Source organism: Myodes glareolus, chromosome 16, assembly GCF_982192425.1.
Source record: "Myodes glareolus chromosome 16, mMyoGla1.1, whole genome shotgun sequence".
Classification (NCBI taxonomy): Eukaryota; Metazoa; Chordata; class Mammalia; order Rodentia; family Cricetidae; genus Myodes; species Myodes glareolus.
In genome coordinates, this window is record NC_142041.1 from 17,399,130 (window position 1) to 17,418,598 (window position 19,469).

The 19,469-nt window shown below is 35.7% G+C and overlaps 1 protein-coding gene across 5 annotated transcripts in view; it reads left to right on the plus strand.

Annotated features, from left to right (window-relative positions):
• Window positions 1-19,469, plus strand: part of Ecpas (Ecm29 proteasome adaptor and scaffold) — a 117,792-nt gene that overhangs the window by 40,942 nt on the left and 57,381 nt on the right. For all 5 annotated transcript variants that reach the window (XM_085677112.2, XM_085677111.2, XM_085677109.2 and 2 more), the window contains 5 exons: window positions 931-1,080; window positions 3,268-3,436; window positions 6,287-6,426; window positions 10,673-10,754; window positions 13,060-13,179. In XM_085677112.2, the coding sequence (XP_085533238.2) occupies window positions 931-1,080; window positions 3,268-3,436; window positions 6,287-6,426; window positions 10,673-10,754; window positions 13,060-13,179 (661 nt within the window). The remainder of the gene's footprint in view (window positions 1-930; window positions 1,081-3,267; window positions 3,437-6,286; window positions 6,427-10,672; window positions 10,755-13,059; window positions 13,180-19,469) is intronic.

Sequence of the window (19,469 nt, forward strand, 5' to 3'; positions counted from 1 at the left end):
TTCTTTTCTTTCTTGCTAGCAGGGTTTTTATTATAGTCTTGACTGTTCTGGAACTTGCTCTGTAGACTAGGCTGGCCTTGAACTCAGAAATCCACCTGCCTCTGCCTCTGGAGTGCTGAGATTAAAGGTGTGCACCACCATGTATAGAAGTTTCTGTCCTGCCTGGTTCTACAGCCAGTTGTTTCTTAACACACAGAAACTTACATTAATTATAATATAATTATAATTATATACTGTTTGGCCTTTTAGCTGAGGCTTATTATTAACTTACTCTTACAATTTAAATTAACCCATAATTCTTGTTTATGTTTAGCTATGGACTTGGTACCTTTTCTTACTGAGTCAGTCATTCAAATCTTGCTTCCTCTGAGTCTAGCTGCCTTACCTCTTCCCAGAATTCTCCTAGTCTGGTTGCCCCGCCTATACTTCCTGCCCAGCTACTGGCCAATCAGCATTTTCTTAAACCTATATAAGTGACAAATTTTTACCGTGTACAGGATCATACTCCCACAGCACTACCCCACTCATCTTAATACTTTGAGATTCTTAGTTCTCTCTCTCTCTCTCTCTCTCTCTCTCTCTCTCTCTCTCTCTCTCTCTCTCTCTTTCTCTCTTTCTCTTTTTTTTTTTTTTTTTTTTTTTTTTTGGTCTTTTGAGACAGCCTCTGTGTAGCCCCGGCTGTCCTGGAACTTGCTCTAAAGACCAGGCTGACCTCAAACTCACAGATAATCGCCTACCTCTGTCTACTGGGTGCTGGGATTAGGAAATCAGTACCACTCACTAAATTAGGATTTTGTACATAATTGGTGTCATAAATGAACAGTTCCTGATATAATTGCAAACTTTTATTAACTGTTCTTTGTTTTGTTATTCACATGTAAAAAAATTGAATTATAAAGTAGTTTCTTATAAATGTAATTTTTCTTTCAGCTTAATGCATCTTCTAATACCAACCCTTTTTCACATGAAATACCCAGCTGAATCATCAAAATCAGCTTCTCCTTTTAATCTTGCTGAGAAACCAAAGACTGTGCAGCTGCTTTTGGACTTTATGCTAGATGTCCTTCTGATGCCTTATGGGTGAGTTAAAAAAGACCAGTAAAACTAAGCAATGTTGTTTTTTTACTGAGTTTACTATATGGAAATTATATGCTGTTTTAAATGGTTCAGCTCACTTGTGAATGGATGCATCTCTGAGGATTTGCATCAGTCTTAAATGCTAAGATTCAGCTCCACTGCATAAAGACTGTGTCAATGTAGACCTGCTGTTGTGATTTCATACTTCACCTGTCCCAGGCAGAAATAGATGTTGTGTTGAGTCTCCTAGCACCTTGTATGTACCCTTAGGAAATCATATCCAGCTTTTCTTTTCGTAGTTTCCTTTCTTCTTGATGTCCTGAAATCTCTTTGCACTGGTACCATTTACTTTTGGATCTATTCAACTCTGATTAAAATTTTGTTCTCACCTCTTTGTTTTCTAACTCAGTTTTTTTTAGTTAATGTACAAAATAATGGGCTTCACTGTGATCTGTTATACACATATATCATTGTACTTATTATCCCTATCATGCCTTCAAACTTCTCCACAATGCTGTAGTGCTGCTTGATTTTTAGCATAGATATTGATCAAAACACATTTTACCGAGATTTCTCATTAACCAGTCATTGTATGCATTCAGTAGTCCGTGCTCTACTGCAGACACTTGTCATCTCATTCCTTACGGCATTGCAGTTAACTCTTTCTTTTCGGCTGTGACTGCAGGCATGAAACTGAGAGTGGGCGAGAATATAAACTCAAATCTCACCCCCAGTGACTTACTCCCTCCAGCAGTTATGGTTGTGGGGATTTACTATCCTCCAAAGTGCCAATAGCTGGGAACCAACTATAAACCTGTGGAGACATTCTCATTAAAACTACCATAGCTTTCAAGTACTTTCTTTAATTATAATGAGAATTTTATTATCCATTATGACTAGATTTATCAGTATAGAATTATACTGTTAAAGGGATTTTAACTAGTATTTATATCAAAATTTATTTTGATTATGAGGAATACTAGTTTTAATTGAATCAAAATGAATTCATAGAGATCTTATTTCTACTCTCTATAAACTAAAAAATAAGATAATAGTGAGGAGATATACAAAATGCTTTGAATATATAATGGGAAAATTCTTACTTTTTCTGACTTTTCCTCCTTTTAAAACTTTATTATTATTATTTGTCCGTGTATGTGGGTATGTTGCGTGGAGGTCATTTTGTGTAGTTGGTTCTCTTTTTCTACCTTTCATGGGTTTCAGGACTCAAACTCAGGTTGTCAGACTTGTGTGGTCAGTGCCTTAACACATTAAACCATCTTGCTGACTCCTAACTTTTCTCTTTGATCCTTTTACTTGGTTTTGAACTTTTAGACTGTTTTGCACTTGTATGTTGGCAGTTTGTCAGAAACTTCAGTGAGTTTTCTGATGTGAGTTACAAAGAAAGGAGAATAATGGAAAGCTCTGGGGCATAGAACACTGTCACCATACGCCTTGTAGGGTCCCCAAACTTGTGTCTGTTTGCCAGCTAGAAATCAAAATATAGTGAGTCTTTACTAACTCATCAGACAATAGTATGCAATGGAAATGGAACAAATATTTTGTATTCAACTATTGTTAAGTGTTGTAATTCATTTATAACTGCCTTGTTATAGGTTCTTCAGATTAGTTTGCTGAGGATATAGATACCTTTTTTAAAGATGCCTTTAAGATTCTTTATGTTGCTGGGTGGTGTCACATACCTTTAATCCCAGCATTCAGGAGGCAAAGACAGGTATATGTCTTGAGTTCGTGGTCAGGCTGGTCTATGGAGCAAGTTCCAAGACAGCCTACATAGAGAAACTGTGTCACAAAAAACAAACAATAAATATTCTTATGTTTAAGTTTTTGTTTTAGTTGTTCTAGCCTCATGCATCTCAACCTTCCTAATACTGTGACCCTTTGGTATAGTTCCTCATATTGTGGTGATCCCAAGCATTAACTTATTTTACTTCATTTCTGTAATTTTGCTACTATTATCAATTGTAATGTAAATGTAAGTGTTTCCTGATGGTCTTAGGCAGCCCCTGTGAAAGGGTCATTTGACCCCCAAAGAGGTCGTGACCCATAGTTTAAGAATCCTGTTCTGTCATACTACTGTACAAGGACAGCATGCGATTGACTCATGTATATATGTCTATATACACAAATTCACATGTTTTTATAGATAAAGTTTTATTTCCTTTCCAGATATGTGTTAAATGAATCCCAGAGTCGCCAAAATTCATCTTCATCACAGGGTTCTTCTTCAAACAGTGGGGGAGGTTCTGGAATCCCACAACCTCCCCCAGGAATGAGCTTTTATGCAGCTAAACGAGTTATTGGTGATAACCCATGGACGCCGGAACAGTTGGAACAGGTATCACACAGTTTGCTCATCATGGGAGTTGTTCTTGAACACTTGCCCCTGTGAAGTTCATGGAAGCATGTGCAATGTATTTCCTGTATATTCAGGTTCTCTAAAAAATATGATTGAAAGGAGCAAATGATACAAAATGTTCTTTTCCTCTGCCAGTTTTTGTTAAAGTCCTAGGGAAAGGGAGGAGTGGGAAATGATCTTAATGTCTTTCAAACATTGCTCACATCTTTCAAGTATTTTGCACAACCCTTTTTTATATTAGAGCAGATTTAGTTTTCTATCATTTCAATTTATAATTATAGGTCTTAGTAATTGCTTAGCTCCTTTGTTGCAATTAAATTATAATTTATCTTTTATTATTCAGTTTTTAGGGCTGTCCATTTTGTGTAAAGTGAGGAACCTCTGTACTTCACAAGTGACAATGTGGGGAAAAGCATGACTCCCTTTTATATTTCTTCTTGGGGTTTTAAAAATTGGCATTAAGAATTTTATTCTGGATTTAAACAGGACACAGATGTTCTCTGAGCAGCTTTTAAAAATGACTGGTGCTCTACAGAGAAGGTGCCCCCTGTGTCTGTCATCAGGCACCTCAGGGAAGAACAGAAATCAGTATGTAATTATTTTGGAATTCAAGCAACATGGGTTAGTCTTCCAATCCTTCCTTTATTTCTCCATAGCAGTCTCAATGATTTGATCCTTTTCTTTTTGGGATTGTAAGTGAGCGTTGATCAAAAGTGTTCCCAGGAGAGGGAAAAAGAAGCAAGTGGGGCATTCTTGCCACTCAAAAATTTAAGAGTTATTATGTTCAATGAGGGTTATAATTATTAGATTTACTACATGCTTGTACATCTTCTATTTTCCCTCCTTAAAGCATAGTGTGAGGAAGGTAAATAGAATAGAAACCACTCTATTGAGTGTGACCTGTGGCAGGTTCTGTACTGGGTACTTTGAGTACATTGTCTCATTTAATCCTCACAGCAACTAATGAGGTAGTGAAATTGAGCTCCTTATCAAAAAGACACTGAGGTTTTGGGATTCACCAGGGTCTCACTTCTTTACTAGACTGTTTACCTAGTCTTCTCTGAGGCTTATAGCTGTATATGTATTGGAGAGTAGTAGTTACTGTTCACTTAGAGTTTTAAGTTGGTCATTGCGAATTTAAAAGTCTTTGAATGAGTTTTGTCTATTTCATAACCTGGTGCTAAAATGGTTTAGCTTTAAAAATGAAAACTTCTTATTTTTGAATACCTTTTCTTCCAAATTAGTCAACTTTTATTTTTTCTAATTATAAAGGTAAAGGTTTAAGTAGTCAGAAATAGAATTGATGGGTGCTGGATATATAGCTTAGTTGGTAAGAGTGCTTACCTAGCATGCATGAAACCACAGTTGAATCCTGGCACTTCATAACCAAGATGTTACAGCAAGGAGTTTCAAGGTGTTCAAAGTCATCCTTGGTTACATAGTTCATTTGAGACCCAGTCTCAAAAATAAAACAAAACAATAAATAAAAATGACAACACAAAAAGCCAAACAGGAACCCCACAGTACTGCTGCTCAGTGATAGAGTGCCTAGCAGGCAGGCTTAGAGTCCTATGTTCAGTTCACAGCGTCTCAAGTTAAACACTGCCTGTAGTTCTACCTCCTGGTTAGCTATGTCTTCTCTCTTCCCCCTCCCCACCCCCTGTGTTTGTGTGTGTATATGAACAGTTTTTACGTAATACATTTTCATGTGTCACAATAGTTTTATCTTTTCACTAAATTGTCTTTGGGTATTTAAAACAATCTGTTCATTTGATGTTTGTGTAAAATTTAATCATGTAATATTTTTAACTTTTATTGATGAGAATCTGTCATTTTCAGTTTTTTTATACATTTTTGTCATGTATTGTGATTTGACTTCTATAACCATCTCTTTGCAATCTATATTAATGATTTCTTCTCTTTTCAAACTGTATCTCTTATAAGAAAGTTACGTTGAGCAGAGAGGAGAGGTAGGCCTCTGGTCATTTGCACATTTTTATTGGCCTTCTTTCTCATATTGTTTTTAGAAATTTCTTTCTCATTTAATAGATATTTTATCATTCCTAATTTATATAACTGAGGACTAATGTGTAACTTGTTTTTAAATTGAAGATGTAGTTTTGCTTTTCAGGTATATTTGTCCAGGAGTGATTTGTAGTGAAACTCACAGGTCTTTACATTTCAGAAAGTTCTTAGACTCTCCATGGCATTTCATTGAGCTTGTTGGATTAAACACTACTGTTGGATCAGAGCTGCACTCGGATTGACTAGAGTGGGTTTGAAGGCATATTCTCTGATTTTTAGTATCTTAAGAAAGCAGAGGACAGTAATATATATCTTAGCAATAGAGGAAAGCTCTGGAATATGAGATGTTCACATGTTTTTTCTCACAAATATGTATAGAGCACATTGTTCTTAATGTCGCAACCCTTTTTACCTGGAAGCTGCAGATGGAGACTTAAGTCTTCATCTGCCTAGGAAGGTTGTGTAACCTCAGTAGGGAGACTTTTGATAACTGTTTTGTTGTCAGAGACTTGTCTCTGAAGCCTGCCGTCATCTCTTCCTGTGTATTTTAATGTCTTAAGCCTTGCCTCAGTTTCTTCACCTAAAATGTCTATAATAATATCTACCTCATCGATTGTGAGGGTTAAATGAAATTATGATTAGTTATGATTTAGTACACTTGTCTAGTACATTATAAACCTAAGTAGAAGCTCCTACTGTTACATTGATCCATGGTTTATGACCATGTTGCTATGTTAAATGATACTTTTAGTGCGTGCTCTGTTTCCCTGACCACTCTTTCTCCTTCCCTTCACTTATCTACAGTGCAAATTGGGCATAGTGAAATTTATAGAAGCTGAACAGGTGCCTGAACTGGAAGCCGTTCTCCACCTGGTGATTGCTTCTAGTGATACACGCCATAGCGTGGCCACAGCAGCAGACCTGGAATTGAAAAGCAAGCAGAGGTAATTGCTTCCTTGTTAAATCTTTCATAATGGAAAAGTCAGAGTTCTTAAAGCTTTGCAGGGTTTTATGCAGTGAGGTATTTGGCTTAGGAAACTGTGACATATACATAGTTTGTAAGTAAGTAAAGTTTATCAAAGAGCAAAATTTTGTGTCAGAAAAAAGCTATTTGAAAATGCATTTCAAAACTGAAGTAGGTTAGGAATGCCATCATGAAAAATGAAACTTTTGGCTAGGCACATAAACTAAAAGTTAATGTTAAAAATATTTACTGTGAGAACTTCTCCAGCCAATAGCCTACTTGGGCGTGGGCTCTTGTACTATAAATATAGATGTAAAACTTGTATGGCCTCTCTTTCTTGGCTGCTGGATTCGGTTCCTGTTCCCTGCTCATGTAGAGAACTGTGATCTGTGAGTCTACCTTAAAATAAAGGACCCTTTATTATACTCAATTTTGAGCTAGTGTGGAACTACTTTATAGTGTTCATCTACAAATATTATACCCAAAAAGTAATTAGTTTTTAATTCTTTTTCTATCTCAAACCAGTTAAGTTTACTTTTAATAATGAATGTGTAAGTATTGTCGTTACTATAATAGAAACCAGGTTTCTGGAAAGGTTTGCTGAGTAAAACTTAAGTTTACGTTGAAAAGAGATACAAATAGCAAATAGACTTAGAGAAATACTCTGTATGAAATAAAAATCAATGGAAAATGAACAGTGAGCTACCAGTTTATACCTAGGGTTAAATACAGGCATATAGCTGTTGGTAAATCTATTTAAATTTCTGCAGAAGTGCTGTGTATTATGTCCTGTTTGAGCAGTGAGTCATGAAAAGAAATTACACACAGTAAATCCGGGAATTTATTCTCTAATATCATTCTCAAGAAGAAAAGTATTTTTAGAAATGGTATAAATTTAGTCATATCATGGCCTATAGTTATTGAAAAATAAAAACAAATTGAATTTTACACAATGGAGATAAATAACTATAGACTATTGTGTTTCTTTCAAAAATGTAAAAATTATATAGCAGCATATAAAGTGCTCAAGTAGTAGTAAATAAAGTAGAATACAAAAGATAAGATATTCTAATTATAAAATTTAAAATGATAAGTACAGAGACTGAAGAAAAACTTAAAAATAATCTATTTGGTTAAAAAATAACATCAAGCTTAAACAATAATGACTCATAATCTCAGCCTTGGGTACAGGAGCAAGAGAATCATACATTCAAAGTTAGCTTTTGATACATAATGAACTCCTGTATGTATATTTAAAATTCATATCATGAGGTTTTAGTAATTGACTTATAAATTTTGAGATGGTCTTGTTATGTAGCTTAGGCTGTCTTTACACTCCTGTCCCATACCTCAGCCTACTGAGGATTACAAGTCTATAGTACCACATCCCAAAGGTTGATGAATACATTCAGTTTTGCTAAAGTAACATTACACGACAGAGGAATATAAAAAATGTCATAAAAACATTTATAAATATTGTATAATTTTACTTTGCTTCCTCCAAGAAGACCAGTGCAAGGAGGTGTAGTAAAATAAGGAAATGAACTTGATTGACCTTAGCTTGTTCTCCTGTTAAAATGTTTAATTGGATAATGGTGGTGACTGTGAGTAGCTTACAACTAAAGCAGATAAGGTGGGATATAGCAGGGCTTCTTTAACTTTTTTTGTGATCCTTTTTCTTTGAGATTTTTCTTATGTGACTCTGGATATATGGTGTATGAATAGATTTGAAAATCAGACATTTGCTGGTAATTAATCATGAACTTATTTTAAAACGATTTTTGCTATACATATAATTTTTCCATTTATTTATGATGAAAGCATTTTTTCCTATTAGTAAAAGGATATGCTTGTTCATTTTTACACAAAGAATTAAATCTTGGCTGAATATTTGATACCTTAAGACAGATCATCTTTAACTTGCTTCAGGGTCTATTGCTTTTTTTTTTTTTTTTGGATTTTACAATGGTTACTGCTAGGAACACTGTTTTTCCTAAATATTTAGTACAAAATGGCAGAAGGTAAAGGCGTTTAGAAATTACTGTATATTCTGTCCTAATCCTAAGCCAAAACCCATGCAATGATTTTTTTTATGAAAAGTTTAATTCAAGTCGCAACTTAGCAAGTTTTAATCAAATATTCTAACATGATAAAATTCAAAGATAGACTCATTTGATTTTGCATGCTGAGGAATGATGGTGGGAAAATAATAGAAGTCTTGTTTTCTGTATTCCAGCCACTCTCTATAAGAGATGGAATGTATAGTAAGAACAGGGAAATTTATAACATGCTGGTCTTTGATAGGAGGCAAGGGGTTTCAGTCAATGTGTACTTGTGTTGTTTGACTGACACCATAGGGGTGCAGTGCAAAACCTGCAAATTGAGCGGTCAGAGTAAAGGCTGCAGGGAAACTGCATGATGCAGCATGAGTCAGCACTGCTAAAACACTGGCTTCATCACATTTGATTTTGAATGAATTTTTGGTTGTTCCATATTTAGAAACTTTATTGCTCAAAATTTGTTATGACCCATATTCAGTAATATGATTCCATGTGGAAGTCTTGACCCAGAGTTTAAGGAGAGGGACATAGAGGAGGTGATAGTCATGATCTTATTTTTGTTCATGTCTTTTATTGATTGAATTTGAGAGCCAAGCTTAACCTTCCCACACTAGAATGAGAAAATTGGGGCTACATTTTTTCTAACCCTTCAAGTCTCAAGGTTTTTTCCTTTTTATTGCTTATAACTTAGAATATTTCTGATTTCCATTCAAGGGGTTTAGTTTTGAAGTGTAAAAAATGTCTTCTTTCACAGTATTTTATTAAGTTTGAACTGGCCCCTTTGGTAACCATATTGTAGATTCAATTGTTGGAAGTACAACTGTAATTCCTAGATATATTAATTTTTGTTTTTTTGGATAAAAATGTTTATACTATGAAATTATATCAAGAGATCAAAATTCTGTAGAGAAAACACATAGGTAATCCCCATTTTGGAAAGAAAATTCTCAAAGTGTATCTTCAAGTATTATTTCTGACAGCTGTACTGTCAGCCAGTTAGAGTCTGGAAAAAGATACAACAAAGTCAGTGGTTGTCATATTGAAAAAAAAATAACATGGTTCATGGAAGAAAATTTGTTTTCTATATTTTCTGAACATTTTACAATGACTACATGGAAAAGTAAACCTTAAAAAAGATGAGTACAGCAAAGTAAAGGAACAGTGAAAAATTTCCTCAATGGTCAAGCACAACTAAGCATTTGGTTTGCTTTCCTAAACCATTTCTTTGTTTTGCTGAAATTTTCAAAACCTGAAGTTTCATAAAAGGGAAATAGTGGTAGAAGTTGATTAATTAGCATCAAGTAGCTGAGAAGAGGTGTAGGTGAATAGAACTAACATTGAAATATAGAATGCCTTTGAGAACGGTGGGGTTGTGGATAGACAGTCAAAGAAGACTGATAAGGTATAACGGAAAAATTGGATAAAAAGCAGTTGAGCAGCCTAACAAATTGTTTTACAGAAATATTGCATGAGTTGAAAGAACTGTGTTCAGAGTTAGAGAAGAACTTCAGCCATCCAATTCAAGATTTTATTATTATTAGGTTTATAAAGTGGGCGACTGAGTCCTGCTGTGGTGGTAGTGGTGGGACAGATACTTTTTATCCAGTCACTGTATCCCAATTCACCTTTTCTTCTATAGCCCAGCTAGGAATGAGTCTGTGACAAATGGCATTGTGACTTCTCGTTTTAGATATTAAAGCTATTAGATTAGATAAGGAATTGCATGATGTCAGGAATCAAATAACAATATTGGGGAAAGACAATATGTTACAAGTTTCCAAGGGTGTGATTATTTGAAGCATAAAACTATTTTTGTTGTTTAACATTTTTAAGTCATGAATGATTAAACAGAAGCATCAACTCCTGGCCCAGAGCTTTTAGTACAAGTATGGTATATGTCTGCTCTGCTGAGCTGCTCCATAGTGCTGGCCCTGACCCCGTAGTTGGACCATTTGCTGCGATAATCTGATGACTCAAAGTGGAAGAACTGGAATGAGTGATTTGTAGTCTTTCAAGCTAACTTCATGTTTACTTTCTACAGACCAGTTGTCCTTTCTATATGTGTATTTCTGGCATCTTTCTCTGATGACAAATATTAGAGTTATTTTTAATCATTGAAATGGGGACAAAAATAATTTTAACTCTCTCTATTGAAACCTCCCATAGTTTAATTGACTGGAATAACCCGGCCATCATTAATAAAATGTACAAGGTATACCTTGGGGATATACCACTGAAGACAAAAGAGGTAAGTTGTTTTGGTTTAATCTCACATCAGCGTAACAAACATTGTGCTGACATCAACTGTTATTTTTCCCTACTTAGTTTGTAAGCTAAATTCATGTTTTATAAAATACTAGTTTTAAGCCATGTTTGTGTGTGTGAATTAAACTCCCGAAAGGTTAGTTTAGTAGTTTTGGTGTTTTCCAGGTCAATGTATAAATAATAATGATACATTATGTAGATGAGGGATTCACAAACTTATTTTGCAATTATTTTGGGCTCTGTAGAGGCTTCTGAGGCTGTGACTACTTAATTTATGTACATGAAAAGAAGCAATAGGTAGTAGATAACTAAATAGATATGGTTGTGTTTCAATAAAATCATGAATTTCGATACTTTCATATTATATAATTTTCATGTATTACAAAATGTTATTCCTTTTTTCCATTCAAAGGTATAAAAGCAATTTTTAAAGCTCACAATTCTCCATATGTCGTCTACAGGCTGTAGTTCGCTGGTTCCTGACTATAATCTAGAACAAAAGATGATTTCTGCAGCCTCAAAATATCATCATTGCTTAATAAGTTTTTCACTGCATCAAAGTGTTCCAAATCCTAGTCCAAACACAGTGTGATTTGTATGTTTGGTTGCTTTCTTTTAAGGCCATAAATATTAATTACTAGTTCTAATTATATTAAATTGAGTGGTATAGAAGAAAGAACAGAGAGATTCCTGGATTGTAGTTCCTAATGTCTGCACGAAAAACAGATGTGTTAAGAAGAGAGATTTGGCTAATCACTCAACTCGCTGCTTCATGTTCTTCGTGTAAAAATGAAAGAATTGGATAGATTATTGGTTTTCAGATTATAGTCTGTTGACTTCTTCAGAATAACAAAGAACTTTTCAGGGAATCTGTAAAGGCAAGAAGTTATTTGCCATTTTCTAAAAAGTTGATATTTGCATTGATGGAATGAGAGTAATAGTGGATATATATTGTGTGGGATCATACCACATATTAAGGCAAAGCTATGTCACATACTTATGGGAGGAGAGGGGAAGATGAAGAAACAAAGGGAGAAGGAGGGAGAGTGAGAATGAAAAAGAAGAGAGAAGGCAGAATGACTATGTTTTATCTTAATATCCTGATGAAACATTAGAAATTATTTTACTTGAAGAATAGGTAAGTAAGCTGTGGTTATTGTGATTGGTATTTTGACAGACCTTTTCTCTCAAAAGAAAGAAAAAGAGAACATACATCAAAAATAATTGAAGTGATTTCTTTTTTCTTTTGGAATACCAAAAGTTAAACTTTCAAGGAAAACTAAAATTGTGGGAAATTTGAACATTGACCCAGTAACTTAGCAGTACATTTCCTGAAGAGTTAATGTTCAAAGGAATACTTTTAAAAAATATGTGTTGGGACTGTTTTATATTGAAATATTTGCTTAATGCAGTAAGATAGTATTTTCCAGATGACTAGTGATGTTACAAAAGCATACAACCTAAGGACCCCATCCAAACTGTAAGATAAGACTATGGAATTATATTTAAAAGCATCTGCAGGAGCTCAACAACTTGTCTTAAACTCCAAATTATAACTAAGCTTTAGGAAACCATTATTTAGTAAGTTTTGCTATAGAATCAAAGATCTACAATGACTTAACAGTTACTTTAAAAGGGGCAGAAATCATCCCTATTTTCTGACCAGGTGTCCGCAAACTGGATTTTATCACAACAAGCAAAATAGCTATCATAGCAAATTCAGTTCAGAGTATGGAAATACCCAGCTCTTCCCTAGTAAGATGGATGCTGAAGATAACTTTCAAAAACTGTAAAGTGGTGGTGTTCCTCAGTAATTAAAAAGAAATCTGTCTTTTAAAAGAAAAATGTTATTTATTTAAATATTAACTTATTAATGTTTCAGATTTCCCAGTTTTAGTATTTAATGTAACAGTTGGTAGTTGGTGATACTGATAAAAGTATTTTGGAATCTTTAGTAAATAAAGCATTTATGTATGTATGTATTTATTCATTTATTTATTTATATGTTTGAATGTTTTGCTATATGCATGTATGTTTGATTACCATGTGTGTGTCTGCTCCCCACAGAGGCTAGAAGGTGGCCCTGGATCCCTTGAAACTGGAGTTAATAGATGGTTTTGAGCCACAATGTGGGTGTTGGGAATCAAACCCAGGTCCTCTGCAAGAGCAAGAAGTGCTTTTAACTGCTAGGCCTTCCCTCCAGCACCTAGGAATCTTCCAGTAATTTTAAAGAGTAAAAAGCTACAAATAATTTTAAAATGCATTCTAATCAGACATGTCTTTCACAGGGAGCAGTTCTAAAGCCAGAACTGAAAAGAGACCCGGTCAGTACTAGAGTGAAATTAAAGATTGTCCCTCACCTCCTTCGTTCTAGACAAGCTGCTGAAACATTCCCAGCTAACATTCAGGTAATCTGTGTTGTCCAAAGAGGAAATATTGTTTGAACATATAGCTTTACTTAGAGAAAAAAAATGGTATTAATGAATATTCATGAAATAGACTGATATATAAAACAGGACGAATAGCTTTATTTCTAACTTAAGTATACCTGTATAAATTATTTTGTAAAATTGTATTACAATATATATTGCGTATAGTTTCCATTCACTTTAAGAATGTGTTGGTAACTCCATCCAGAATAGTTTTTGTCATCATAGAAACTAAAACTTTGTATGTCTTTGTGTGTGTATGTGTGTGTGTGTTTGTGTGTCTGTGTGTGTATCTTTTCTCTAAAAATATTACCGTCATAGTTATATAAGTGAAAAATCAGGCAGTGGACAGTTTTGACTTTGTCTTTTCAAAGTCCTTTATCTTTTTTCTGCACTTAAAGATGATATTAACTCACGCTGTTGCTTATTGATTTAGTGACTACAGAAGTCTTCTCCCCTGTCTCCTGGCTTGTCATCTGACCCACATTCAGTCTGTCTTCTGTATTGACACCAAACTTTCTTTGTGGTGGGAAATTATTGAACTTTGTTGTTGAAGGGTATTATATCCTTTTTTATGTTTTATCTTTAAGTTATGACTACCTCATCCCTCAAGGCAAATATTTGGGGAATTGTCTTAGGGTTTCTGATGCTGTGAAGAGACAGCATACTCATGGCAACTTTTATAAAGAAAAACATTTATTTGGGGCTGGCTTATAGTTTCTGAGGTTTAGTTCATTGTCATCATGACAGGTGGCGTGCAAGCAGACATGGTGCTGGAGGAAGGAGCTGAGAGTTCTACATATTGATCTACAGACAACAGGAAGTGAACTATGTTTCACGTTGGGCGTAGCTTAAGCTTAGGAGACCTCAAAACCTGCCCCCTTCCCCATAGTGACACACTTCCAACAAGGCCACACCTCCTTGTAGCTGCCTTAGTAGGGCCAGCCCCCAGTCAGCACCAGGGTAAATAAGAAAATCCACGAAGCTGGCATGAACTAAACTTCTTAGGAAATATCTTTTTCTGTTTCTTTGGGTTAGACTTTTCTATCTGAAGGGGAAAAAAAATTAAAGAAATACAGATACTTTCTGATGGTAACTTTCTCTTGTACTTCATCATGAAAAAAATCCTTTCTGAAAAATGTCTCTTGCTCCTCTACACAGCTTTTTAATTAGCTCTATGTCTCTCCTCCTAATGCTCTTTTCAGCAGCTTCTCTGTGATTAACTCTACATCCTCTCCTTGCTCTCTCCTCTCTCTCTGCCCCTCTGCTACTGCCCTTACAGACAAACTCTGGACAATTATGAGCTACATTTTCAAGACCTGACCCATTCTCACAATACATGAAAACTAATGTATTTTTTCTCAGGCTAGGAATATTGCATTGCCCCATGCATGTAGTTCTTTCCCAGACAGAAAATGACATTGGAAATCAAATTGCATAACAATAGCAATTAACTGGACCTTGAGTGGTAGGGAGTACATGCAGACTAAAGTTGCTTCAACTTCTGACCTTCAGTTAGTAAAACAACACCTTGGAAAACGAGCTCGTTTATATGTCTCTATGGGAAACCAGATATTTGTCTCCAGGGACAACCAGGCTGCTCTGAATTTGTTCTGGAGACTAAAGTTAGCTGTCTGTGTCAAAGGTTGTCCTTGTGACTGAGAATCCTATGTCAGTCTGAGTAACGTAAAATACCCTAGTTTTATTTCTGTTCATCAGAGTTATACAGAATCATCTTCCTGACCATTCAAAGCTATATGTGTGCTTAGTAAGTCTAAAACACACTACCAAAGGGCTGTGAAAAGAACCCCACAGCTGAGGTATACTAGTGGCTGGCACTTGAGATATATTATTTCTTCTGTGTTTAAAATTGTGGTCAGATGTACTTGGAATTTGCCATCTTAATTGTTTTAATATGCAGTTCACTTTTTAAAAAGGTCCCATTGTTACAATTCTTTTCATCTTACAAAACTGAAACTCTATTCATTGTCATTTTCCTTTTATGTCCTGCCAATCATTATTCTGGTTTTCATCTCTATGGATTTGATTTTTCTAGGTACTTCTTATATATAGTCTTTGTGGTTTTTTTTAAGTGACTAACTTATTTTACTAAGTACCATATCATTGAGGTCTATCTACTGTAGCATGTGCCATGATTTCATCTTTTTCTAAGATTAGATGTCTCATTCCTCTGTTTGGATCCTTGGCATATTTCACATTTTAGCTTTCATGAATAATATAGACAGTTTCTCTGTGTCCTGGGAGCTGTTCCCAAATAACCACATTGGAACTTATTAATTATTAAGCCTTAGCCAATAGCTCAGGCTTGTTATTAGCTAACTCTTACATTTTAAATTAACTTGTATTTCTTATCTATGCTCTTCCAAGTGATTTGATATCTTTTCTCAGAATAACAAATTCATCTCCTTTTCCTCACATTTCCTCATGAATCTTAGACTCTTTCTCTTCATGCTCTCTTTTTGTCTGCACCACCTAACCTCTACCTGTCTATCTGTTGGCCAGTCAGCTTCTTTAATAACCCAATCACAGTGACATATATTCACATTGTTAAGGAATATTCCACAGAATAGTGCTGCTATGAATGTTCAAGCATCTCTTTGAAGCCTTGCTCTCACTTCCTTTATGAATAAATTCTACTTCTAGAATTGTTGGATTATATGATAATTTACAGTTTTTGAGGAACTGCCACGGTTCCATGTTGACTATAAATACCATACAACCTTTCTTCACATTCTTAGTAACACTTAGTTTTGTTTTTGATGATAGCCTTCCTAGTGTTTATGAGGTGATGTTTCTTTGTAGTGAGCTCCTTTGCTTTCTTCCTCCACTCTACCCCATCTGTCTCTCTCTCTCTCACTCTCTCCATCTCTACCCCATCATTACTATTGCCTGAAGATAATGTGGTTTTTGTAGTCATCTACCATCTCTTACGTCCTTTATACTTTAAATTTATCCCTGAGCCTTGTGGGGAGTGTTGTGATATAAATGTTCCCTTTAGGGTTGAACATTCCTTAGTCTCTTATTCTTTACACTGTGACCAATTATGTGTCACTATTAATCACTATCTACTTCAAAGAGAACATTTTCAAATGAATACTGAGAGATACATTGAGCAATACATATAAGAGGTCATTAGGAGTCAGTTTAATGATATCTCCATTTAGCATCTGTCTTAGTTAGGGTTTCTAGTGCTGATGAACCACCTATCCCAAAAGGCAAGTTGGGGAGGGCAGGGTTTATTTGACTTACATTTGTTTGTTCAGTGTAGTCCATCATTGAAGGAAGTCAGGACAGGAACTCAAATAGTAGCTTGCACAGCACCTTCCTACACTATGAAAGCTTTCTGGAAGGGATGAAACTTGTAGGTCTGTATAAGCTTTATTTTTGCTATGTCCTTATGACTCAGGAATATTGTATCTTGAGTAACAGGGTCTTATTGTCAAATTCTAGAGAGTTACCAAGAGCAACGACAGTAGCCTGTGATGATGATTGGGGGGATCTGTGACTCTTTTGCTAATCTAATGGAAATAGTTTCTATATTAGGAACCTTCTTTTCAGGTATGTCAGGTTTACAACCAAGATTAACCATCATGCTATGTGGTAGTTTAAATGAGAATGGACCCTATGTACTCATGTATATTGAATGCTTGGGCCTTAATTCGTGGAACTGTTTTGGGAAGTATTAGGAAGTATGGTCTTGTTGGAGGAAGTTTGTTACCGTGGGTGGCCTTTGACATTTCAAAAGCCCACGATAGCCCCAGTTTCTCTCTCTCTCTGCCTCCAACTTATGGATCAGTTGTAAACTCCCAGCTCCTGCTTCTAGCACCATGCTGGCCTTCTGCCTTCATGATCACTGTCACAATTGTTATGGACTCAGCCTTTCAGTAAACCCTCACCCATTGAAGTGCTTTCTTGTACAATTTGCCTTGCTATGGTGTCTCTTCACAGCAATAGAAAAGGGATCAAGACACACTGGAAGTCTGCTCCCAGTGTGTTGTCATTGTTTTCAATACAAGAAGCCAATTCAAGCTCTGGTATATCCCATGTACAGTGTTCTGTGTATTGTTGAGGAAACAGGAAAAAGGTTAAGAGTGATAGACTTTTATAAGCCTTTTTCAGTGGTCAGAGTAGGACAATATCACCATTTACACCTACCAGCGTATCATTCAGGCGCTTTGGGATTTTACCCAGCTCTGGAAAGAATCATGGTGTTTGGACCACTCACTAACTCTTTGCTATGCCTGTGACCACTAGTTCTGTCAAGCTGTCATGGTCTGAGCTTATAGCCTGCTAAGATAGGTATAATACTGAGGGAAGAGCATTCTCCATGTTGCTGTAGTCTTCCTGTTGCATATGTGGACTGGTGGCCAGTGACTGCTGCAGCCAGTCACAGGTGATGCGGGCTAGATTAGAAATCTGGTCGATTGGGACCTTGTATCATTTTAGCACTGGGGTTGTCCCAGAGCCTCCGTCAGCTGACAAATTCTGGTGTTGATTGCTTTGTTCCATACAGTAAATGAAATCTTGCTTTTCATACTATGCTGCCTGATTTTGGGTAATTATTCATGACAGAATTCCCTTACTACTGTTGTACTTAAGTCACACAGCTACAGGGAATCACACGGTCTTGGGAAGCTGTGATGTATACCTGAGGCTCACTTCTAAATATCTATGATGTGAGCCAAAACTGGGTCTACCTTAGGCTCCGTCAGTTCTTTGCCTGATATTGGGGCAGGTATAATGACTCCAGATCAGGAGTACCTGCACCTTATGTGAGCTCTGTCTTGTGTACAGGGCTCTTTATTTCTGTCACCATGGGCATGGCACTGAGCTCCAAGATGTCTTAAGCTAGCTTTGGGCTCTGGATGGAACCCTGCTTCCTGTTCTGCAGCTGGAGTTTGCAGGGTCATGAAGATAGTTTTCAGTTGGAGTTGCAGCGGCTCAGTCTGCAGATATTGACTTAATAGTGCTATTAGTTCTGGAGGTCTTCTCTTGTGGGCTCGTTAGTGGAGTTCAAGATAACACCTGGATGACTTAATTCCTTGTCTTCCCTGGAGCAAGAAACCTTTCTAAACTCCACATTTTCCTGTTTCTAGTTGGAAGATGAGGCTGAGAAGTACTCCTTCTTTTCCTCTACTTTATTGTTGTCTTTGACATCCATCTTTGTTATCTTCGTCTTCTTTGTATTCCTTCCCTTCTGTCTTCTTCGAATGGGCTCTTGTTTACTTAGTTCTTCTGAGGGCAGTTTTGTGTGTCTATGAGGTGATTTCTGGGCAGTCTTAACTCAAAGGCTGTCTTCCTCTGCTTTTTTCATAGATTACTTTCAGAATGTTAATTTTCTTTTTATTTCTGGTTGGATGTTTTTATCATTTAAAGATGAGGATCTTTACAGATCTTCATAAATTGAAATTACCATGAATTTTTCCTTCTCTAGTCTACTGACATGGATTATTGTAGCGAAGAAAATATTCTGTCCCTGTGTATATATGATATGTAGAAAGGTATATGTACTATATTGTGTGTGTGGACATCAGAGAGCACCTCATTAGAATTTGTTTTGTGGTTCTACCTTTATGTGGGTTCCTGGGATTGAACTCAGGGTGCTAGGCTTGCATGGCAATTGCCTTTACCTGCTGAGCCTTCACCAATATTATTATTCAGAGTATATAATAATTCTGACATGAAGTTAGCTTTAGTTTACTACTTAATTGAGTACGTAGTATTTATCTTTTGTATTGATGATCATGAAAAGATATGTAGCTTTCTTGTAGTATTTTTCATCTTAAATTAAGGATTTTTTTCCTGTTTTTTTTTACAGTACTTAAATTTTTTTTATCTTTTTATTTTATTTGGGCATGTTTTTATTCATTTAAGATGAGGAATTTTGCAAATCTTCATAAATTGAAATAACCATGAATTTTTTCCTTCTCTATTCTATTGCTATGAGGGAGGTGTTATTGCAATTTGTTTAAAACAAAAAAAAGGAAAACATTGGACCAGTAAGATGGCTCAGCAGGTAAAGGTGCTTGCTGCCGCAACACCTGAGAACCAGACTTTAATCCCTGGAACCCACATGGTAGAATAGAGAACTGACTGACTGCAGTGATTTGTTCTTTGACCTCCAATAATGTGCCTTTCTGTCTGTTACACATGGGATTTTATCTCTTAGCCCTGGCTTAATTTTCTTTTGGAAAATTAAATGAAGGTATATTCTACAAGTAATCCTAGCTGAGTATGCGTTCTGAAAC